At 33.3% G+C, this 25642-nt stretch overlaps 1 protein-coding gene across 36 annotated transcripts in view; it reads right to left on the bottom strand.

Moving 5' to 3' along the window:
- The window catches only part of RIMS2 (regulating synaptic membrane exocytosis 2), a 587791-nt gene that overhangs the window by 279709 nt on the left and 282440 nt on the right, over nt 1-25642 (bottom strand). For 19 of the 36 annotated variants that reach the window (XM_073893068.1, XM_073893069.1, XM_073893070.1 and 16 more), the window contains 6 exons: nt 13434-13642; nt 11834-11953; nt 8991-9090; nt 7847-7970; nt 6026-6072; nt 1502-1614 (listed from right to left, as the gene is read on the bottom strand). In XM_073893068.1, coding sequence (XP_073749169.1) covers nt 1502-1614; nt 6026-6072; nt 7847-7970; nt 8991-9090; nt 11834-11953; nt 13434-13642 — 713 coding nt within the window. Of the gene's footprint in view, nt 1-1501; nt 1615-6025; nt 6073-7846; nt 7971-8990; nt 9091-11833; nt 11954-13433; nt 13643-13779; nt 13848-25642 lie in introns of all 36 variants that reach the window. The other 17 variants (XM_073893075.1, XM_073893081.1, XM_073893077.1 and 14 more) reach the window with 1 other exon arrangement.

Raw genomic sequence — 25642 nt, 5'->3', positions numbered from 1 at the left:
ACACACACACACACACACACACACACACACACACACACACACACACATTTATGTACTGGCATCATCCAGGCATCCTAAACACTATTTAAAGATGGACTATTTGAATGGAGCCATAATAATTTAATAAAAAAGGTTAATATTAGCACTTTCTAAAATGGTGTAAGAAAATACACATACATTTGTAACTATAAATGACAACATCTGTGCTGTTAATATATGTAAAAGAATAAGTAGAAAGATGCTACTTATTATAGAAAATGAAAGAAAGATCACTGTCTTCAAATGAAAAAGTTCACTCTGTTTATGAGAAAGGAAAAGAAAATAATAAAGAGAAGAAATTAATTTTAGTAAGACATTTACAAGTTCCTAATAGTATCTCAACTTCTTTCTTGCATAATTTTTCTGTTATTGTCACCTTTGTGATCAAAATAGTCCCAGAATGGACATGTCTAAAAACTATTTCAATAATTTTAATGTTAGCTCTGCTTATACTTCCTATAGCTTTTAATTAATAAAAATTCTTCAGTAAAAATCAAACACCTCTCCTACCCCCCGAAAAATAAAAGGAGAAACTTCATAGCTGATTAAACAAAAAGCTTTTTCTATTACTCTTAAAATATCAGCCCAAGAATAGTTTAGTTTTCAATTATAACATTTTTTATCCAAAATTCAATGTCTGGATTTTGAGAATCTAAATAGTTCTTAATACATATAAAATTGCAAGTTTAGTAACTCATCAACATGATGTTTCTAAAATACAACTGGATGAATTTAGATATTTTAATATTTTAAATAGTTTAAAAAGAGAATGGCAACTGAAGAAATTGATAAAAAGTGAGGGCTCAAATTTGTAAATCTCTTCTAATTATGGACAGAAAATGCCAAATTGAATTTTTAATTTTTATATAAGATGTTCAAATTAGGGATCCCTTACTATGAAATCACCCAGTATACTCAGTTATCTATTATATATTAGCCATTTACTTAGTTTTGTCTGTTGACCAAAGCTTCTCAAATATCATTATACTTACAGCAATATTCATACCCCAGTGATTTACTATGAAATTCATACCAAATTTCCTTAAACTTGAAAAGCAGGGAATGTATAAAATTTACTTTCATCTTAAATATACCATCTTTGTACAGTACTGCAATGTGATTTCTCTCAAAAGTCTAGGACAAATTATAGTCATTTTAAGATAGTGAGCAAAAATCATGACCTTGAATTTTGGAATAAAATTACTAAGGTAAAGAAGGTTTTAGATATCTCTACAAATTCTCTCACTGAATTCCAGAAAATCTAATATACTTTAATAAAGAAACTCTATGCTAAATAATTAAAATTAAATTTCAATTAATCAAAACTACTAAGAATGAGAAAACTGATGGTTAAAAACACAATTACATTCTAAGAAGGAGCTGGTTTACAAAAAGCTATTGTCATATAGTAATAACATTACTTGGTACTTCAAAAAGAGAAATTAATGTAGTGATTACATACTGAAAGTTGTCCAGATAAGTATTGTGGAACATCCCTCAACATGCCAGGACTCATGGGAGAGGTAACGGAAATAGAAGGGCGATCCATTTTTTGAGATTCAAAAGAGCTAGAACCTGAAATGGTAATTATACATAAAGAACAATAATGATGACTCTTCATTAGTACTTAATAATCTTTACCATATGTCTTTTAAATTATTTATTTATTTAAAATGTCCACAAAATGTCATTATATAGACCATTTTCTTAGCCACAATGTTCCAGATATACTTATGGCTATTTTTTTTAAAAGATTTTATTTATTTATTTGACAGAGAGAGAGAGTGAGAGAGGGAACACAAGCAGAGGGAGTGGGAGAGGGAGAAGCAGGCTTCCCGCCGAGCAGAGAGCCTGATGTGGGGCTCGATCCCAGGACCCTGGGATCACGACCTGAGCTGAAGGCAGACGCTTACCGACTGAGCCACCCAGGTGCCGCAAATTACAGCTATTTTCTGAAGCATAAGTACAGCTGAGGAATTCTCTTAAGACCAAGAGTGAAACATTTTCTCTGCCAGTTATAGTAGGGACAGACCTCTACATCAGGACCTGGTTACCTCATCTGTTATGTGTATTAGAAACTTAGGAAAAATCAAAACCTAAACCAATAAAGTCACTTGAAGATGGTTTAAACTTGTAATTCTAAAAACATAAGTACTGGAATGTTAATCATGAAGTCTTTCCAGGAAGTGATACTTTTAAACCACATCTGGAAAAGAATATAATAAATTAGACAGGCAGAAAGGAAGTAAACGTCCTTGAAAAAAGAGACAGTATAGCAGAAGAAGCAGAGCCTCAATACCCAGAAGTTATATGTATGAATTTATCTCTACAGAAGGGAAGGAATAATTCAGAAAGTGAGTCAAAATGTAGCTAATGGGATAGCAGGGGGAATTAAGCGCCTGGAATTCTGGGCTACACATTTTGGTACTAATTGAGTATCAAAGCTAGCTCTTCTGAATGAGGCAATAACTACACTTGCAGATGACTTTATCACTTACTTAAAGCATGGATTGATTTGAGAGCGATGGAAAATACTTAACAGGTGGAATTCAATAAAACAATAATAGGAAATATTGTGAAAATGGAATGGAAAGAAAGAATTCTGGTGAGAGCACAAAATAAACAAAGGAGGACTCAGAAACTAACTAGATATGAGAGATAAAGGGAAGAGAGGAAACATGAAGATATCAAGCCTTGTGGCCAGACATGAGATCAAGAAAGTCCTGAAGGTCTGTCTTGTTCTCTGCACGGAACACTGCTGATATTCCTTGGGATGTGGAACACTGGAGATAGTCCTGTGCTTAAGGGAATGGGTGGAGAAGTTACTTTGTAACATGGTGACCCCGGTGACCCCGTGGTACCTCTGAGAAATCCAAGGGGAGATGTCAAGCAGGTAATGGGATCCATGGATGGGACCAAATGTCAAGTAGATATTAGTGTTAGAAATCAAAGTGTAGAGTGTCTGCTGGGTTGGAGCCATAAGAGGATAAAATACACCTCTAGGAAGAGTACAGTATAAACTGAGGAGGAAACTTCAGGCTTTGGGATCAGAAGTGGAGAGACTATGGACTCTAAGAAACAAACCGAGGGTTCTAGAGGGGAGGGGGGGGGGGGATGGGTTAGCCTGGTGATGAGTATTAAAGAGGGCACGTACTGCATGGAGCACTGGGTGTTATACGCAAACAATGAATCATGGAACACTACATCAAAAACTAATGATGTAAGATACGGTGATTAACATAATAAAATAAAATTTAAAAAAAGAAATACAGTGGTACCTTATATAATATTTAGAAGTGGAAAGAAATAAGCTGTTTTGTACATGTTAAGCTTCAAGTAACAGGAAGACACTTAACAGAACATATTATTTAAACATTCAAGCATAAAGGAATGATGACAGATCATCTTGGTACTATAAACTTAGCAGTCATGTGGCAATTAAAAGCATTATGAAGAGAAGAATTTACTGAGGAACTAAGGACAGAGATTAATAATTGGGCTTATTCTTCAACATTTAAAGAATAAAGGATTGGGGCACCTGGGTGGCTCAGATGGTTAAGTGTCTGCTTTCAGCTTAGGTCATGACCCCAGGGTCCTGGGATCGAGCCCTGCATCGGGCTCCCTGCTCGGCGGGAAGCCTGCTTCTCCCGCTCTCACTCCCCCTGCTTGTGTTCCCTCTCTCGCTGTGTCTCTCTCTGTCAAATAAATAAATAAAATCTTTAAAAAAAAAGAATAAAGGATTGATTCTAATTTAATTTGATAAAGGACCCTTATCTCCTCAGAAACAATTGTAAAATTGTAGACTAGGGGATTTTTTTAATAGCTATAATAAGATAAAGGGTTCCACCTTGCTCATACAATATCTGAGTGATGTTACTTAAGTGAATAAAAATTGGACTTTTGTAAGAAATAAGTGTGATAATGTAGACACAGCATCAACCACAATCCCAGGCACTCAGTAAAATGGGAGCAATGATGATAATGATGATGATATCATTATATTAGTACAGTTGACCCTGAGGGTTAAGGGCGCTAACCCCTGCACAGTCAAAAAAAAAACCACAGTAACTTGTGATGCCTCAAAAACTTAACTACCGATAGCCTACTATTGACCAGATGATGCACCAATAAACAGCCGATTAACACATATTTTGTACATTATATATATTATATACTGTATTCTTACAGTAAAGTGAGCTAGAGAAAAGAAAATGTTATTTAAACAATCATAAGGAAGAGAAAATACATTTACAGTAATACACTGTATTTACTGAAAAAATGTGTACATAAGTGGACCCATGCAGTTCAAACCCATGTTATTCAAGGGTCAACTGTATTTATTTATTGTTATAGTTCCTTTGTGATCATGGTATCATTTTGGCTAAAATGGTTTAGTACCTACTTAAAGGTACTAAATCAAATAAGTCATTCGATCATATTTTAAAATATAGTGCTATGCCATTCCCAAAGTATTTCACCTCTCTGGTAAAGATTTTAAAGACACTTATAATTGTGATATAAAAGTAAAAAAATCTATTTTAATAGTATATTCTTAATTATTGTAGGATCCAATCACTTCTCATCACCTCATTGCTCCCACCAATAGCCTAAGTCACCAAATAAAATACTAAATATAAAAACAGTTCTCTCACAACTCTCTCAGCTTTCACCCTTGACTCCATTTAAACTATTTTCAACACAGTAGCCAGATTTTAAAACATAAATCTCTCCTCAAAACCATCGTATGTGGTTACTGATTTCCCACAGAGTAAAAGCCCAAAACAAAGTAGTCTTCACAGCGGTTTACAAACTCTATGCAAATTTGGCTGCCAGGACTCCCCTATCCATCCTTCCCGCTGCTCAGTCCGGTGCAGCAACACTGGCCTTCTTGCTTTTCCTCAAGTGCATCGTAGGCTTTCCTGCCCAAGAACCTCTGCACCACTTGGTCCCTGTACCTGGAAAGTTTTTCCCCCAGATAGCCACTCCTCCAAATCTTCGCTCCAATCATTCCTTCTCAATATGGTCTCTCCTGAGCAACATACTTCAAATGGCAACCCTTCTCCTCTCTTCTTTTTTTTTTTTTTCTCCTCTCTTCTTTTACAATATCCCTTACTCTCAATCAATCAAGAAACTTAGTTCACTGGAAAAAAAGCCATTTGTTTAACATCTGAAATAGCACTCAAACACAAGTAATAAAAAGCGTTTATGTATTTAACATTACTTAAACGTATTTGTCTATTGTTCCATTTCTACTATGATGCCAAATCAAAACTACTATCCTATTTTCTAATAATGTAAATTGGGATATTATTCACTAGATTTTCCCAAGCATCCCCCCCCCACTTACTGAGGGTTAGTTTACAAAGTAGTAAATTTTAAAATTAGAAGAAATTAAGGAAGCGGGGGGGAACTTTTAGGAGAGATGGGTTTGTTCATTATTTTTATTGTGATGACGGTTTTCATCTGTATATCAAAACTTACCTCATTGTGCACTTAGGTCCAATTTATTGTAGTGTACCTTAATAAAGCTATCCAAAAACATGTAGCAGTTAAGAGGGTATGATTAAAATAAAACCATCTTTAGGGCGTCTGGGTGGCTCAGTTGGTTAAGCAACTGCCTTCGGCTCAGGTCATGATCCTGGAGTCCCAGGATTGAGTCCCGCATCGGGCTCCCTGCTCGGCAGGGAGTCTGCTTCTCCCTCTGACCCAACCCCCTCTCATGCTCTCTCTTTCTCTCTCTCTCATTCTCTCTCTCAAATAAACAAATAAAATCTTTAAAAAAAATAAAACTATCTTTAAAATATTACAGAATTTGTATTTTATCCCACAATAACATGAAATAATACTAAATTTTTCATTTGTATAATAACTATATTTTGATAACAAGGTTATTCTATTTCTTACTTCATATTAATAGATAAAATAATTCATCTGACCCCTGAAAATGACACTATTAATATTTTCTTCAAGAATGAATGAGACTTACTGGACTCCAGTTGTGCATGTGTGCTGTCAGGGATTCTAGGGATATCTCTGAAATGATAGAACAAAAAAAAACAAGAAACTGTTTCAACAATTAATGCAACTGCTATTTCGATGATCAGCAACCTATATATAACAGGAGAGCGTAAAATGAACAAAATTGTGAATGATAGTAGCATTATATAAGTAAGAGAAAACGAGACGTAGTACTTTATTGCTAATCAAAATATTCTGAACTAACCTCAACTGCTTAGAAAGGAATAAACAGTCATATGCATTTATAGCAGATTTATAAAAACATACTTTATTTTCTATGTGCTTTACTACATAACCATCCATTCTAATAAATTTTTGAATTAAAGATAGGTTTTATGATATATTTGAATTCTATTCTATTCTTTAATCAATAACATTGAAGTATAAATAAAATATCACCACAAGAAAAATTTAAAGATTCAGATTCTGAATGAAATTTTTTAAATGTAATAACTCCATTGAGGAAAAAATGCAAACATGTTTTTCATTGGGACTTACAAATGGTAACTGCATTTATGTCGAAAGTATATACATTTTTGTTTGAGATTTGCCAAGAATGGTAGAAAAAATTTTAATAGTTAAGGTCATTCAGAAAAATACATAAAAGAATATTTAAGATATTAAAAATATGATTAGAGGATCCTTTAATACCAAGAAATATATTTGATTAATATACTAAGCTGATATACTGCAGTTTTGATACACTGCATATTACAAAACTATGAAAAGGAAAATGAAAAAGATACAATTTCATGTGCCAGATTCATTACTTTGAAAGGAACATTTCAATAAAACTAAGTTACTTTTTACACGCAAACAATGAATCATGGAACACTACATCAAAAACTAATGATGTAATGTATGGTGATTAACATAACATAATAAAATAAAATAAAATAAAATAATTAAAAAAAACTAAGTTACCAACATAAATCATTTTCTCCAACATAAAAAGAGATCAAAATAATACAGTCCAATCATTTCCTAAGTGAAAGACAACTGGCCATTGGTACTCTACAACAAAAAAAGAATTTCTATAGCTTCCACCCTCAAATACTTTTACCCCAAACTTGCACTTAATAATTTGCTGTCATTGTATATATTTTTTCTATTGCTTTTACTTAGTTATAGGTATATCTCTTACATCAGCTTAAAATATAAGCTTCTATAAGGGAAGCACTGCTGTGATATTTAATGAGAAATTATCAGGATACGGCACAAAGGATTATATTTATCACCATCTTTTAGAAATTGCTAATTTAATCTATAGGTAAAAAATTACAAAAGCCGAGGAGTACTTTGGTTCTGTTTCCTTAAACACATCATGTTGTTCCTTAAACTGTTCCTCTATTTAGGAATACTGTGTCCTTGGGACCTCTCTTTCCTATGTTGAAATCTCCATTTTGAAAAAAAAAATATGTAAAATTCATTGACCCTCATTTTCACAATGTAGAGGACCATAGTTCATGAACTTTCTTTTAAAAGTAATTGTTATTATAGTCCCCTTCTCCTACTATGCCTTTAGCCACCCACTAAGCTACTAAGACAATAAAAATAATAAACACCTAAATACTTCTTCTTCTTTTATAATAACTGTGTATTCTAGCATGATCAAATAAAGAAATATCATGATTTTTGGTGAGCTGTTTTAGCAAAGAAGGAGAAAAGAAGCACTGTCCTCAAAACAATTTTTATAGAGCAATCAGATATTTTTAGATTGCACACTACAAATTGTGTAATAGTAGTCAACTTTATAAGGTATGTGCATAAAGTACACAAACCAACTCACCCAATAGGTCTTGAAACAACAAGCTCCACTTGTGGTTCAGGTTTGGATTCCAGAATGATGTTATATACTTCCTCAAATGTGGCTCCTTGCAATAACCTTCCATTCCATTCTAATACTTCATCACCTGCAGTGTATTCCAGTAACGATAATTTTAGAAAGAAAAACTAATCCCATAAAATGCACTTGAAACCAAAGCACTCTTAAACTGCAATGAACTCAATAGAATAAAGTCACCATTATGGAATAAGACATACTGAACAGCTCCATTGGCATAAAATTTGATGGTAAGGATGATTAGTACTTTTACCCAAAAGGACAAAGGTCTGAGGAATAAAATTACGTAAAAGTTATCTCTGTGGTTTCTTAATAGGAATCTAATTCTAGAAATTACTAAAATCTGTTAACCCTTTGAAAATTTTATGACTATATTCTAGGTTTGTCAATATATATGCAACTGAGCACCTTGTCTAAAATTTCTCTTTTTTTTTTAGATTTTATTTATTTATTTGAGACAGAGCACACATGAGAGAGAGCACAAGGGGGGTAGTAGGGGGGGTGGGGACTGAGGGAGAGGGAGAGGGAGAAGCAGACTCCCTGCTCAGTGAGCAGGGAGCTCGATGCTGTGCGGGGATCCATCCCAGGACCCTGGGACCATGACCTAAGCTGAAGACAGACACTTAACCAACTGAACCACCCAGGAGCCCCTACAGTTCCTTATCAAATGTTTAAAGCTTAGCATCTTATCATATTCTCTCCAAAGGACTCGAGGATCTCTCCAATAGTATCCATTACCAAAGAGATAAGGCGTCACACATTGTAGGAAATATGTATTTATCCATAACGTTTGTTTCCTAAACTGTTGGAATTTTTTCAAAAGAAAAGCAAAGCCTTATGGGAAGCAAGATAGATTAATACTAGATACACAATAAGAATATCCATCAGCAAAAAAATCAGTAAATATAAAAATCTTTCTAATGTGACCCAAGAAATAACAGTTACACTTTCCATTAAGAATAAAGATTTTTTGTTTAAGTTAGAAATGAGTCCCTTGTTTTTGGTCAAATCATTTCTAAGTGAGGACAACTTTTTTATAACTACTTGAGTTTAACAGTTTAAATATAAATAATCAAAGATAGAAACCTACCTGGTCTAAGATGTCCTACAGTATCAGCTAAACTTCCTTTTTTTACTTTGGTAATAAATGCACAAAGCCGACCTGATTCAGTCATCTTTCCTCCTACAACCTGTTTAAAAGAGAAAAGTGTTAAAATAGGCATATTGTTCAAAGGAACATAGTTGAAGATTCAAGTAAAAAATTAGACAATTTGTAGCTTTTAGAACTATAATATTCTAAAAATAATTTTTAATAATATAGTGTTCTGAGTACATGTTCCATAAGTGGACTCTTTTGAGATATTCTAAAATTTTCACAATTTAATCTATTATTTGTAAAAAAAAATATTGGGGAAATCGGAGGGGGAGATGAACCATGAGAGACTGTGGACTCTGAGAAACAAACTGAGGGTTCTAGAGGGGAGGGGGGTGGGGGGATGGGTTAGCCTGGTGATGGGTATTAAAGAGGGCACGTACTGCATGGAGCACTGGGTGTTATACGCAAACAATGAATCATGGAACACTACATCAAAAATGAATGATGTGATGTATGGTGATTAGCATAACATAATAATAAAAAAAATTACATACCTTAGAAAGAATTTAATAATTTGTACTTTCTCTTAGAGAATTATTTTTATCATTTCCAAAAACATGCTATTACAGTATTATAGAATTATATTAATGTTTCTAGTTACAGATTTCAAATATCATAATCACATAAATATTTGTTACTTTGATTATAGTTATGATAACCCACCAAAATTTCATTCTTTAGTAATCTTTTAGGCTCATTGATAATGTAAATGATAATGATGGATTTTTCGTAAGAAAATTACAAAATGTACTTAATCTCATTAGAACTCATGTAAACTTTAGGCCATTTGCATCCCAATTTTTTTATTTTTATGTTTCTATTAATATATATCTTCTAGAAAGAGGAAAAACAAATGTTAGCAATAATGCTGCAGAGTCATATGTGTACCTGTAAGACTGGCCTCTTACAAAATTAATGCTTGTGATCAACTACCATTCAACCAATATATCAACTTTATAGCATGTTAAGCAAATAATAGTAATTGACTTCATTAATTAGTTTTTTCCTTCTAAATTGAGTGAACAATATCTGAATTTTAAAAATCACTGGCTTTTTCTATGTATTTATTCCCAAGTTGCAGTGAAACACCCCCAGTTCAGTTCATACGATGGGTGAACAGTGAAACACCCCATTAGTTTAGTTCATACTAATTAGTGCTATGTTTGATTCTGAAAATTAAAAATACGTTAATATTTTAAAACTTTCTTGGCTTGATAAACTTCAGTAATAATTAATGATACTTTATACTATTATTATTATTATCAAAATCTTACAGTATGCTAGCTACTGTGCTATATGCTTGTATATTGCTTTAAGTTTATTATAATAATTCAATAGGCATTATTATCTCCATTTTACAGATGAGGAATCTGAGGCTAACAGAAGTTTAGTTGCCCAATGTCATGTTCCTTATAATGGCTGTAGTAGGGATTCAAGCTAAGACTCCCTAACCTCTACTTTTCACTGCTCTAACACTATATTGGACAGATCTGGATTTAAATCTCACCTTCATCATCATCTTTGTGACCGTAGGCAAGTTATGACACCTCTCTAAGCCTATTTCTCATCTGCTGTGTTAAATAATATGATAGAAGTAAAATGCTCAGGTGAGTGCCAGCTACATGGCAGGTACCCAATAAATGTTTGTTGGCCAATTCCACTTATACCCCAAGTGTTCTAATATCTCACTATATTCTATAGGGCAACTTCTGTGGCAATTGCTTAACTCTAAAAACCACTTACTCTTTTTTCATTTCAGTTTTTAATTCAGCATACAGATGAACAATAACAACAACAAAAAACCACCACCAACAACAACAACAAAAAAACCCCCAAACCACAAAGTTCTGTTTGATCTACTTACCACATAACTGTCTGGTATTTTACAGTCAAATATGAATTAATATTTATATTAAATCTCCTAGCATAAGTATTTTTGAGTTTCCAGACTTTAAACAGTATACTCTTTCTCACACACACAAATACACACACACCCACATTTTCCTACCCTTAAACAAAAATTATATTCTGTTTGCTAAAAAACAAAATTCAACCACGTAAATTTGAAGATCTAATTGGCTTTATTAAGTGATTCATTAATCGGACAGCATCCCATCTAGCAAGCAGAGGAGAGCTCTTCTGAGCTCAACAAAAGAAAGGTTTTCAAAGGCTGAGAGAGGGCGTTAAAAAAAAAATAGGAGAAAGGAATTTATTAGCAAGGAATGCACTGTTAAGGCAAGACTGCCCTCCAAAAGGGGGTCTATCAATAAATTTCCTAGTATTGACCAGGAAATTCCATGTTGACTGGATAGAGGTTACATTGCTGGGGGGATGAAACTGCATTAAGCTAGGGATTAAGTTTTGTTTTACTGACATAGGGCCTTAACCTATAAGTGATGCTATTTGAGGCCTGTGGTTTTCCTTTAAACACCATGTCATAAATATACTACATTTCCCAAGATTGCATAGTCATTGATTAAAACCATTGTTTTAACAGAATAAACACAGATACAGACTTAAATGACAGCACTGTATTCAGGATTCAAGAATATCACTCAAGTTATATTTTCCAAAATCATATATACATGTATTATTGTGGAATAAATAATACTTGGAAAATGAAAAGGTTTTGGGTCATGAGTGCAAATACTTGGGAATTCTTGAAAATGGGAAAGAAACACTAAATTGGCATAAGTTGGAAAGAGTTATTAAATTTTTGCTTTTCTCATAAATCAGTAAAGGAGTAGAGAGCCAAAATCTCATATTTCATCACATACCTTCAAGCCAAGCATTGCTCCTGAATCTCGAGGCACACTTCCATCTTTTAGACGCTTATTTAACAAAATGCGACCAATTAAACGATCTCCATCTTTAGATGGCTGCCACGTCACAGGGTGCTGACATATTGCATCAACAAACAAAAAAAATTAATGTTCTTTTATGATAAATGACCCTTTGTTGTACAGTCTCTCTAAACTCCAGATTTCCAAAGAGTTATGATTACACAAACCAGTTTGCATTCAAAACACTGATCAAAAGGGCTTACTACATTATGCTGATATGCTCCAAATCTCAAGATTTTTCAAAATCCAATTACTGCAAATTCTTGCAGTGCCCTGACACATTATTGCAGTTTTATGTTCTATGAAATCTGAGAAATCTTGAAAATATATGCAAACTATCTAAATGCTGAAGATTAATTAAAAATTCACATGACAGAAAAGATAGACTGAAATTCTATGAGGTTAAATTCATTTAAAAATGATATTTTAATATTCAAACACCATTGGAGACTTTGAAAGGCTTAATTACAGTAAAAGTTAAAAGATAAAATTATATTAATACATCAAATTTGAGCCTATGATGAGGGCTTCCTTGAAATAGGTTTTTGGATTAAAATTATAAAAATACACAAGCCCCAGTAACTTTTCAGCTGAATCTACATGACAGAAAGAGACCTAATTCAAAGGTGAGGCTAGTTTATATTTCTCACTTTTTGCAGGTTCATTGATTCTTTCAGGTCTTTGATCTATTTAGTAAATTAAATTTATTAGATAATTCAATGGTATCCACTGTTAAATAAGCTTGAAAATGTTAGGAGTTTATCTCTTTCTCAGGGTAGAGCCAAGCCCTTTATAAATCATGACACCATCCATTATGAATTACATGTCAAATAACAAAACAAATGATTTGTGTAATCATAGTTTCGGTCATCTAAAAGTAACATGCACATCTTCATGCAAAATTTGGCAGGCAAAAGACAAGTACTAGTCAATCACATCTATACGGTAAAAAGATTTCAAAAGTCTCACTATTCTAAAAGCAAAAATAATAAATACCAAAGCAGATGGCAATGGTTCTAGTACTAATTAAAACTACATTAAAATGCTATGACAATAAAACAAAAGAGCAAAATGACAGTGAAAGGGAAAAAAGAAAAACAACTTTTTCTGTGCAAACAGACCCAATTATCTCCCTTTTGCCTGGGATTGAAACTATTAATAATTTAATTTTCATCCCAAGGAAAATATATGCAAGCAATCAAATAAGCCAATCCAAAAATTCTTTAGATTTGTGGTTTATAAAAACATCACAAAGTTCTCTCATGCGACCATAGACAAAGCATTCCTTTGTTCCTAATTTTTTATTTCATTTACTTATTTTTTGGTATGCCGTCAAACAACAAAAACAGCAAAGCAAGCAAGAAGTATTTTGGTTTGTTTGTTTGGGTTTTGTTTTTCTTTTCTGCACCTTAAGAAATGCTACATTGACCCTTGAAATGCCCTGTCCTTTTATTATGTTCCGTTTGAATGAGTGACAGAGAGCAAACGAAGACCAAATGAGCAGGTTAAAAGGCAGGCTCCACAATCTCAGTACCTTATCACTATGGCTATGCTCCTCGTTAAGGGTTGTGCTACTACAGGTATCTACCCCAGAGTCCTTAATCTGAGGCTCAGACCATTCCAAGTCCTCTTCCAAAGAGTGGCCACCAAAGTACATCATTTTCTTTTGTCTCTCAGACCTGGTGTTAGAGTCCGACAAAACTGCCTGCTCACTAGTTTTTCTTTTTCCCTTTTGACTGTCCCCTACAGGTGTGGGATAAAAATAAAAATAAATAAAAATAAAAAAAAGATACAAAAAAGAAAACATGCAAAGGTGTAAATAAAAAAGGAAAAGTGAAATGAAAAATGAAAATTAAATAGTAAGGCTCCACATGTCTCACCAAAGACATTGGGGATGCCTCACTGCTATGCCAAGACGTATGGTCCAACCAGTTGTAATCCATGTCTCCTGTGAGAGTCAGACAGACAAAGAGTGCAGTAAAGGAGACAGCGAAAGATAGGACAGACAAAGACATTATAAACATTTTAAACTATGTGATCCTGTCTGGTTTCAAGAACTCTGTCTGCAGCACTCGCTATACATACCAAGAGAAAGCTAAGATTCCAAATGAGTAAAATTTATAGAATGCAGAATACAAAGTTTATGTACTCTAGATGGACCCTACAGATCAAAAGTTCTGCAAGAAGAGAAAAGGCTAATAATAAACAGGAATAGAAATGAAAAAATTATATATTCCAAAAAAGAAGAAGACTATCCACTGTGTCTTATTCATGCTATTTTTTTCCATGCTGGCCTACAGACATGAGCTTGTTCTCCAAAGATTAAGGAACATTTTAAGAATTAAACAGCGGTTTGCCAATAACCACTTTAACAAAAAACCAAGTAATTAAATGTTGTTCCTGGAATGTAATATGATATTCTTTATAATGCTGAACCCTCCCAAAAAATCGGGATGGTTTAAAAAAGAATTGGTTACACAAAAGATTAATTTTGTATGAAAATGAAAAAAACAGAGTCACTCAATTTCTATTAGTAAAAATAAAATAAACTTTACTTAAATATCATGAATTACTTAAAATTACTTTGAAATAATTTTTCAACTTTTTTGCAGAAATTGCATTCTCATAAAAAGTAAATTTTCTTTTAAAATAATTTTGTCAGACAATGTATATAATTGGCAACTAAGAATGAATATCCATTTCCCAAATTTATGTGCTTCTTATTTGCTTTACATTTTAAAAAAAATTCTTTTTAGTCTATAGGTGTACATATGCATCTTTTTAAGCTCTAGTCATATTTTCTTTTACTTAAAAATATTCACTAAATACCTTCCATTTGCTATGTATTGTGCTAAGCTCTAGCATAAGGAGTAAAACAATGAGACACAGAACAGAGTGAAGATAAACACAATAAATAAATCATGAATGTCATACAGGAAAGTACACTATGAGAGAGTACAATAAGCGCAAAGGGCAGAACTCTCAAAACACCATGAAAGAGTATAATAAGGTCTAATGTAGATTTTGGGGTCAGCAATGACCTCTAAAGAAGTGATCTTTAAAATGAGAAATGAAATATGTGGTCTAAAAGACAAGTAAGGAGATAGGTAGACGGAAAGTGGAGGAAAGCACATTCCAGGAAGAAGCAACAACAGGATACTGTAGAAGAACTGATGGAACACCAGTGTGTCTGAACCCAAAAGAATGCTAAGTGAGGGGGCACCCAGGTGCCTCAGTTGTTGTCTGCCTTTGGCTCAGGTCATGATCCCAGGGTCCTGGGATAGAGCCCTGCATCGGGCTCCCTGCTCCGCGGGAAGCCTGCTTCTCCCTCTCCCACTCCCCCCTGCTTGTGTTCCCTCTCTTGCTGTGTCTCTGTCAAATAAATAAAATCTTTAAAAAAAAAAAAAGAATGCTAAGTGAGGTGAGGCAGCACAAACCAGCTTAGAAAGGACTTTTTATGCTGTATTAAAGATTATGGATTTCATTCACTGAAGGATTTTAAGCAAGATGTTTACACGAACTGATTTACATTTTAAAAAGATGAATCTAAGTACTAACTACAGATTGGGTTGGAAGACACCAAGGTTAATAGGCATTGGCAATAATCCACGGGATAGGTAATTATAGCTTGAACAAAGGTGACAGCAACAGATAAGGTAAGAAAAAAGGGAACTGAGAGATGTTTTGGCAGTAGAAATAAGAGAATTAAGAAAGACTGAACAAGGGCACCTTGACTGGCTCAGTCAGTAGAGCACGTGACTCTTGATTTCAGTGTCACAAGTTTGAGCCCCATACTGGGTATACAGATTACTAAAAAAAAATAATAAAAAAATTAAGAAAGACTCAAGAGTCAAGGATAAGTCCCAGGTTTCTGGCATTAACAGCTGAATGGAAGGAAAGACTACTTATGAGATGGAGAAAGCTGGAGGAAGAGACTTTTTATCAGAAAGGGGTAGGAAGGAAATACTCTATTTCATAGACTCTAAGATGCCATTGACTATAGAATTCACATATATTAAAATGATAGAAATATGCATCTTAGAATTTATTCAATATGGTGATTGATTTTGGATGTATTATTCAAAATATCTATAAGTTATTCAAGTGGGCATATAAAAAATCGATTTGTTAAGCTGTAACAAAGAAAAGTCGGAGCTGCAGACATAAATTGGAATTGTCAGCACACAGATAGGACTCAGTGGATCATTTAGGAACAGAAGGTAAAATAAGATATGAAGAGGAGCCCGACTGAATCCTAACATTTAGAGTTTGGTTTGAGAAAAAGAGAGGCTGAGAAAAAGCATGCCAGAAAGAAAAGAAGGAGCGAGGGAGAGGGAGTTCCCCAAACCAAACAGAAGAGAGTTTCCTCAGCAGGAGGAGAAAGTAACTACGGTGAATGATTTCTATACAGTAGGTAAGATAAGGAACTGAAAAGTGTGCATTTGATGTGGCACCATGAAGATCAGAAGGATGCTAGAGAAAACTTTGGAAAGAATTACGAAAATTAAAATCTGTTGAAGTAACTGAAGAATCAAAGGGAGACAAGGAAGTAGAAAAATTGTGTGTAGACAAATGGTTCACAAAGTGAAATCCCCTAAATAGCATAATCAACATCACCCCGGGACTTGTTAAAAGTGCTAGATTTTTAGGCACCAGCTGAGACTTAAGTAACCAGAAATTCTGTAGATAAAACCTAGTAATCTGTTTTTTAACAACCCACCAGGTGATTATGATCTTAATAATGTTTGAAAACCACTGGAGATAATTCTCTTAAGAAGTTTATTTGTGAAGGATGATGATATTGGGCTAAATACACAGAATTTACTTTGTAGGGGAAAAATATTCTTTAATCTACAAAATAGACAAGTGCTTCCCAATCTTTCTCATGGCACAAATTGACAATTAAAATTTTATGGCTACCCAAAAAATTAAGAGTATTTGTATCTAAGAAAACCCTTTGAAAATACAATATTGCTCCACACAAAAGCACTGATAAATCTCCAAACTGAATTAAATAAAGTGTGGAAACCCTAAAGGAAAATTCTTGGCTGGTTTATGTGAAGGTGTGAGAACCTAGCTCACAATCTCTCTTTCTCCCAATGCCTACAACCTACCAAAAAAGGAAGAAATGAAGTTCTTTCCTGAGTAAATAAAGGACAAGCTGTTTAACCATTTGAAGCCAAAGCAAAAATATTTGACTGACCAAAAAAAAAAAAAAAGTGTTATATATGGTACATAGCCAGTAAACATTTGTTGAATGAGTAAAAGACAGAATACTTAAGAATTAAATACAGTAACCAATGTAAATCATACACAAAATAGTCCTCAACCACTAGGACTGTTAGTATTCATATTCTTATTTTGAATAGCTTCAAAGGGCAGAACTAAGATAATAAAATATTCTTCCTTTAGTAACATTTCAAAAATGTATTGCCAGGCTTTCCAGTTCCAGAACAAGGAAAGAAGACACAGAAAGAACCTAATAGAAATTTTAAAACTGAAAAATAACTGAAATTTAAAAAGCAAATGGATGAGCTCAACTGTAGAATGCAGAAAACAGAGGAACAACTCAATGAACTTGAAAATAGAACAACAGAAATCACTCAATCTAAAAAACATAAAGTAGACTAATTAAAATAATAAAATAAAATAAAATAAAATAAAATAAAATAAAATAAAATAAAAATAAATAAAATAAGCGAGGCCTCAGGGGCTTGAAGAATTGCAACAAAAGATCTAAAATTCATGTCACTGTAGTCCCAGAAGGAGAGGAAAAAGAAGCTAAGGCTGAAAAAGTATTTAAAGAAACAGTGACTGAAAAGTTCCCAAATTTGTAAAACGTGTAAGCTGAGCCTAATGATTCAAAAAACTACATAAACTCCCAAACAGGGAACACTCAAAGAAATCTGTGCAAGACACACTGTAATCAGACTAAAAACTAAAGACAAACTGTCTTGAAAGCAGCAAGAGAAAAACACCTTACCTAAAGAGGGAAAATAATTTGAATGACAGTAGACTTCTGATCAGAAACTTTGGAGGCCAGAAGAAAATGGAACAATATTTTTAATTGCTGAAATAAAAGAATGTCAACCCTGAATTCTAAACATGGTAAATTATGTCTCAGAAATGAATGACAAATAAAGACGTTCTCAGACAAAAGAAAACTAAGAGACTTTGTCACCAACAGACCTACCCTAAAAGAATGACTAAAGAAAAGTTCTGGAAACAAAAATAAACAAAAAAAGAGGGAACCTGGAAATACTGAGAAGGAATAAAGAACATAGTAAGCAAAAATATGGGTAAATACAACAGACTTTCCTTTTCCTCTTGAGCTTTCTAAATTATGTTTGGTGTTTGAAGCAAAAAGTATACATTGTCTGATGTGCTTTTTGACATATATAGAAGTAATATTTAAGAAAATTACCTTAGAAACAGGGAAAGGCAAAGGAACGTAAGGTATGTAAGGTTTCTACACTTCACTCTAGTAAAATGTAAACACCAGTAGGATGTGATAGTGCATATGTAATATATTATCTAGAGCAACCACTAAAAAAAAAAATCTTTGCAAAGAAATACACTCAAAAACACTAGAGATGAATCAAAATGCAACTCTTAAAAAAATGTTCAAATAACCCACTGGAAGGCAAGAAAAAAAAAGCAGAGAAATAAAAATCAGAGGGAACAGAATACAAAAAAGAAAATGGCAAACAACAAAAAAATGCAGACCAATATCCCTCACAAACACAGAAATACTTAACAAAATATTAGCAAATAGAATTCAGCAATATATAAAAAGTATAATATACTCTGACCAAATGAGGTTTATTGCTGGAATGTCAGACTGGTTGAATATCGAAAATCAGTGCAACCTACCATATTCACAAATTAAAAGAGAAAAATCACACAATCCTATTCATTGATGCAGAAAAAAATTCATGACTAAAAAAAACTCTCAAAAAATAAGGAATACAGGAGAACTTGCTCAAATAAATAATCAACCAAGAACCTATAGCTACGATCATACTTAATGGTAAAAGGCTATATTCTCTATGTGAAGAGAAAATTCACCAAAAGAATATCTTTATTTATAATAGCTAAAAGGTGGAAACAACCAAAATATCTTTCAATAGGCAAATGACCAAACAAACTGTGGTATATCCATACCATTGAATACTACTCAGTAATAAAAAAAGCAAAAACTGTTTATACATACAACACAGATGGACCTCAAGGGCAATATGCAGAATGGGAAAAAAAGTCACAAAATATTACATACCATATGATTTCATTCATACAATATTCTCTAAATGATAAAATTATAGAGATGAAAAATAAATTAGTGGTTAGCAGAGGTTAGGGATTGGGGGGGACGTTACTATAAAGGGGCAGCATAACCAAGATCTTTGTGGTGGTATAGTAGTTCTGTATCTTTATAATAGCAGGGGTTTATAAAACCATATATGTGATGTCATAAAACCATATAAACTATATAAATTGATGCCAGTTTCCTGGTTTTGATATTGTACTATAATTATACAAGATGTAATCATTGAAGGAAACCAGGTGAAGGGCACACGGGATCTCTGTGTACTATCTTTGCAACTTCTTACAATGACAAGAGTACCACTTGTCAGCATGACTTAGAGAAAACTGGTGCTTCGGTTAGGAAGTTACACAAAAAGCACACTAAATTTTATGTAACTCTAACATTCAATGATTCTATTACCGCAAGTTAAACATTCTTAAATATTAAACCTGATTAAAAATAGTAAACAAAGACTCACATCTTAGGCTAAGATTTTCTCCTTCACTTACCTCTACTGTAAAACACAAACTAATCCAACAGTGTGTGTGTGTGTGTGTGTGTGTGTGTGTTGAATACACAGAGAAAAAAGTTTGAATATTCTATATTACATTTTTTTCTAAGTCATTAAGTGAATGCAAGAGTTTATTAACTGTTTATGTCATTGTTTTCATTATTTTAACAGAGGTTTATAATTAAATCACATATTATATAAAAGTATTCTTCAATATCCTTATTTTTAAGTTAAACCAAATTTAAGTCCACAGCATATGGTGACAGAAAGAGTTTTGTAGCTAAAGCCACAAAACCTGTGTTAAAGTATCTGTTTCATTCCTTATTAATTTTAAGACTTGGGCAAGTCAAGTAGTACATTAGGCCTCATTTCCTCATTTCCTCATCCATATAAAAAGAGATTAACTGTGATATCTCACAGATTGTTAAGAGGTTTAAATATGATAATGGTAATGAAAGTTCTCTGCAAATTGTAGAGTCATCCCCATTTGATCATTATTAAAATGAAATAATCAAACTTCCATTCTAAAATAGATAGGGAAAATTCATTTATAATCTTTTATTTTTCCTCTCATTTCTCTTCCTGATATTTTGCCCTCCTTTTCAACTTGTCAAGTTATAAATGTTGGCATTTCCCAACATGGATCACTGATTGCAAAATGTTAATAGGTCGAGTAACATAAAGGTCCTCTAGTCAAATAAGTTTGGAAAACTCTAGATTAAATGTAATTAAATAGATTTCTGGAGTGAAGGATTTTTCACATAGTAATGACAATATGTTTCTTTACATGAATTATATAACATATAGTTTCCACAAACCTAACTGGAACACTAACCTTTCTAATGGAACAAGTGTTTCGGGAACCGTATTTTGAGACATAATGCTGAAACCTTCCTGGAAGGTCATTTTTCTTCATAAGGTAACCATTAAAACTGATAATAAGATGTAAGTATTTCCTCCATAAAGAAAATGTTCAGTATTAAAGGAGACTCAAAGTTAAAAAAAAAAAAAAAGCTATATAGAGTGAATATTCTCTAAGGCAATGATTTTCCAACTATGTTCCATGGAGTTGCTTCAGAAACAACTGTTAGGGTATATGTGGAAAACCGATTCTAAGGTGGTGCCCCATTATCCCCACCTTGTGGTGTTCATGCTTTTGCTCCTAATTAAGATGGTGAAATGACAAGGTGATGGACTGTCACTCCCATGATATCATTAGCAAGACTGTGTAGCTAGTCAATTTGCTCTAGAGATTATCTTTGCTAGCTTGATGAAGTAAGCAGCCATGATGAGAAGCCCATGTGCCAAGGAACAGCAGGCTGTCTTTTGGAACTGTGTGTACCATCTAGGAACTTTGGGTAGTATCCAGTCACAAGGAAATGAATTCTGCGGACAATTTCACTGAACTTGGAATCAGATTCTTCCACAGTTGAGCCTCCAGATAAGAACACAGCCCAGCCAACACACTTATTGTAGCTTTGAGACTCTAAGCAGAGTGCACAGCTAAGCCATGCTGAGACTCCTGAATAACAGAAATTGTGAGATAGTAAATACGTATTGTTTTAAGCCACTAGGTTTATGGTAATTTGTTCCTAATACACTGCCAGCTTCCAAAGCAGCAAATTTTAAAGATATGGACCAAAATATAAAAGTCAGTAGATCTAAAGGCCAGATAGATTCTTTAGACCAAGTTTCAACCTCCAAGGCAAAACCAAGACTACTCAAAATACATTAGCACTTTAAATAGAAAGATAAACATTATTCATAATTAGCTTGTTTTTTTTTAATCTTGCTCCTCTGGTGTTATTAATATATTCTTCTTTAATTACATGTGATTTTAATCAATTTTAATCAATCACATGTTATTAAAGAAGAATATATTGATCATACAACGATGGTATATATTACATCCATTAGAATTCATTTTAATTATTACACAGTGTAAAACTGTTCTAGGTTCTGTGGGTACAAATAGGATCTCAAGAAACTCACATTCTAGAAAGATAGGTAGGTAAAATATATAACACAGTATAACATAGTGTAACATACCTTAATATAATATACATCCACAGTATTCTATTTCACTTCATCTAAGTTGCTATCAATTGTAATATATACCAATTATCTCATGTATCACTAAAAAAAAATGCTACCATTAAACAATGATAAGCATTTAATGGTAAGAATTACCTCTATTCCTAAGATATTATAATGTAGAAAAATTTGTTTCTTTGAATCAAAATTGTGGCATTTCATGAAAAAAATTGTTGATTATTCAGAAAAAGGAGAGATTAGTATTTAGGAAATGCTTATAGGTGATATTTAAACTGTACCTTGAGAGATACAGTAAATTTTTACTTACTGGAGGTTTTCACTTTCTTAATGGGAAACAACATGTACAATCTTGGCAAAGAAAGGAGAATATATCAAACTACTGCTGCCAATATGAATATATATAATATGCTTGGGAAATGGTAAGTAGTAGAATATTAGCAAATAATCTTTCCCTCAACCTGTAATTGGGTATTATTTCATGATCCGCATCAGTAGTACTCTGCCACTATGTTATAACACGGTTGTAAACTGTCACAAGCAATGCTAGTACTGATAAAGTAATGTAGTTTACAAATTATATAATTTTTTTACCCAAAGTAAATTTCAAAGTAGAATTAATTCAAAATTGCATCTATGCTACTATCAATCTCAATTTCGTTAATGAAAAAGAAAGGAGAGGAGTAAAGCTACACAAGAAATTAGAAATTATCCATATCACTAGGAAAGGAATATGACCTGAGTATGAATTATGTTTCATGCTGGAAACAATGTTTGGGAATTGTTGATCTTTATTATCAACTCACGTAACTAATTTCATCACATGTGAGATAACATCGACTGTTTTATGTATTAAGAGAACAATAAAATGCTTGATTTAAAAGGACAGCATGGTTTCCTTCTGACATTGTCTCAGAACATGTGCTTTGGGAACTGTGAATCCATAAGAAGTCCATTTCCTTGAGGCTGCCATTCTAGAGCGATCACATGGAGAGAGAGAGAGAGAGAGAGAGAGAGAGAGAGAGAGAGAGAAATACCTGAGGAGGCTCAGCTGTTCCAGCCTCCCCACCGCTCATCCTCACTGAGGTCCCAGACAAGAACAGAAACAATCAGTCCCTGCTAAGCCCTGTTCAAATTCCTGACCCACAGACACCATGAGCATATTTAATGGTTGTTTTATGCCACTAAGTTTTGGTGTTATTTGTAGTAACTGGAATGCACACTCTATAGGATTATCTTACTTAACCCTCACAATAACCATTTAAATTAGATAACGGTGATATATTTTGCAGGTGAGAAAAGTATAATTGAGAGGTTCAAATAATTTGCCCAAGATCACATTATTAGGCTATAGTAGAACCAGGATTAAAAACCCATGTAGTCTGTCTTGAAAATTCACATTCTTAAATCCTGTGCTAAAAATACATTCTATGGAATTATTATCCTACAGATTTTATCCTATTTAGTAACTCAAAGGTCACATAATCCAAATCAGCCTCTAATTATGCATGATATTAAAAATAACCTTGATTAAGTAATTACTTTTCAATGGATTTTAAACGATTTTAAGGAGCTATCTAAAAGTGGTTAAAAATAAAATTAATCCAATGCAGTAAGCAAGAAAAAAAACTCCATTTTTTATCTAAATTTATTAAATTTATTTAAAAATCCATTACTTAAATTTTAGTAAGTATTCCTCTTATCATTTGGGTTATATTCATTTCATCTGAACTGAGATAACCTGATTCTCTCACAATTAGGAAAGTAGGTCCATAAGAATGTGCTTTCATAACTATATGTGAAGTCTATTTATTTATTGTTTCCAAGTTGTGGGGTTTTTTCCTAAGATTTTATTTATTTACTTGAGAAAGAGCAAGAGTGAGAGAGAATGCACAGAGGGACAGGGAGAAGCAGACTCCCTGCTGAGCAGAGAGCCCCACCTGGGGCTTGATCCAAGGACCCTGAGATCATGACCTGAGCCGAAGGAAGATGCTTAACTGACTGAGCCACCCAGGTGCCCCTTCATGTTGTTTTTATAAATAGTTCTAATTTTATGTTTTTTACTTAAAAATTCTTTCATTTGTTTTATTTGATATTATGTAGTACACTCTGAGCTTTATAATCAAAGCAAAATAATTTTTTAAGCTAATATGTAACTGAGAGAAATCATACCATGTTGGAGCAAAAAGAAATCATAAAAACACTGTTTCACTCATTCAGTCATTCATTGTTCCATACAGTCACCCATTTATTCAAAAAATATCTGTTGAGAGCCTACCAGGTGCCAGGACTCAGGCTAATAACGGTGATACAACAAGAAAGAACATAAATAAGATCTTCAAGGAGGTTACATAGTGTCTAACAGGAAAACAAAACAAAACAATTAAGAAGCTCATTCTCTATAGTATTTTTTTTAAAAACTGTTGTAGACTCTGGCATACAGAGTAGTGCATGGAACATAAACATTAACTGAATAAATTAATGAACTCAAATAACAAGTCTAGTCTTTGCTACACTTCTTTACACAATGTAGCCTCCTTCCTAACAAAACCTCCAAATACAAACTGGTTAAGAACAAAGTTTGGCTGAAACAAAGTGGAAGATCCAGATGCACCTCCATATCCTCATATCCTCTTCAGCAGTTCTTAAAACATTAGCACAGATATCCGGTGCTTCATTGAGCATAGTTTTAAAAATATTGAATTAGTCTATTTTCCTCATTTTAAAGAAGAAATTGAAGCCCAGAAAATTAAATAATCTTCCAAAGATTACAATGCGGTCACTGGCAGAGCCTAGAATAGAACCTATATCTTCAATCCATTGCTCTTTCTAATATACCACACTGTCTCTCTATAGAAAGATAATTAATAAACCTATCAACCATACCAGCTCCTCAATGGCTTACAAATTTCTCTTTTCTTCTTTTTTTCATTCCAAACATCATATATTTAACTCTCCCAAACATATCCAAATGAATACAATTGAGATAGTACTTATCCATTTCTTGGTAATAGAAAATATAGTTAAAACCTTAAATTTCTAGTTAAAATGTATAAAAAAAGTATAAAAAAAGTATAGTATTAACCATTAAGCAAATGCCCTCTTTACTGACAGTGTTTCAAAAATTGATAAATTAATTGTTGGCTCTAGCTATAGAGGGAACTATCAGAACTTCAAGTACAGAATATTTAAGCTTAGTTGGAATAATTGTTTCAGCATTCTTCACAGCAGAAAATGTCTTGGAAAAATGTATGTCAAATACAAATTATTGGAAAGATTTTTTTTTAAGATTTTATTTAGTTGTCAGAGAGAGAGAGAGAGCACAAGCAGGGGGAGCAGCAGACAGAGGGAGAAGCAGGCTTCCCGCTGAACAATGAGCCCAGTGTGGGACTTGATCCCAGGACCTGGGATCATGACCTGAGCCAAAGGCAGACGCTTAACTGACTGAGCCACCCAGGCGTCCCTAGAAAGTTTTTACAAAGAATCAGGCTGACAGGTAAAATGAATGATGATATTACTGAATCAGAAAAGCAAATTTCAGAAGAGTACTTTTAGTATGGCTTATTTATGTTAAAATATTCACATTAACCTATTTAACCTTTATAACAACCATGTGGAATAGATGCTATTATGACATGTATTTACAGGTGTAGCAAATGAGGTTAGTAAACAACAAAACAATAAGTGAAAAAACAACAAAACAAAACAAAAGAAAACTGCTCAAGGAACTGGGATTTTAATCCAGGCAATCTGTTACCAGTGTACAGCTTTCCTCATCCAGTCACTCATTGTTTTGGAGGAGGGGTGATATCACTGACTTAATGAAGAGAAAAAAGAAAAAATAGAGAGAGAGAAAGCAAACCAATCAAAATGC

Source organism: Callorhinus ursinus, unplaced genomic scaffold (genome assembly GCF_003265705.2).
Source record: "Callorhinus ursinus isolate GAN/ISIS: 27379988/994484 unplaced genomic scaffold, GSC_fseal_2.0 scaffold5, whole genome shotgun sequence".
Lineage (NCBI taxonomy): Eukaryota > Metazoa > Chordata > Mammalia > Carnivora > Otariidae > Callorhinus > Callorhinus ursinus.
Note: the sequence above shows the minus strand (reverse complement) of the source record. Positions and strands in the feature narration are given on the sequence as shown.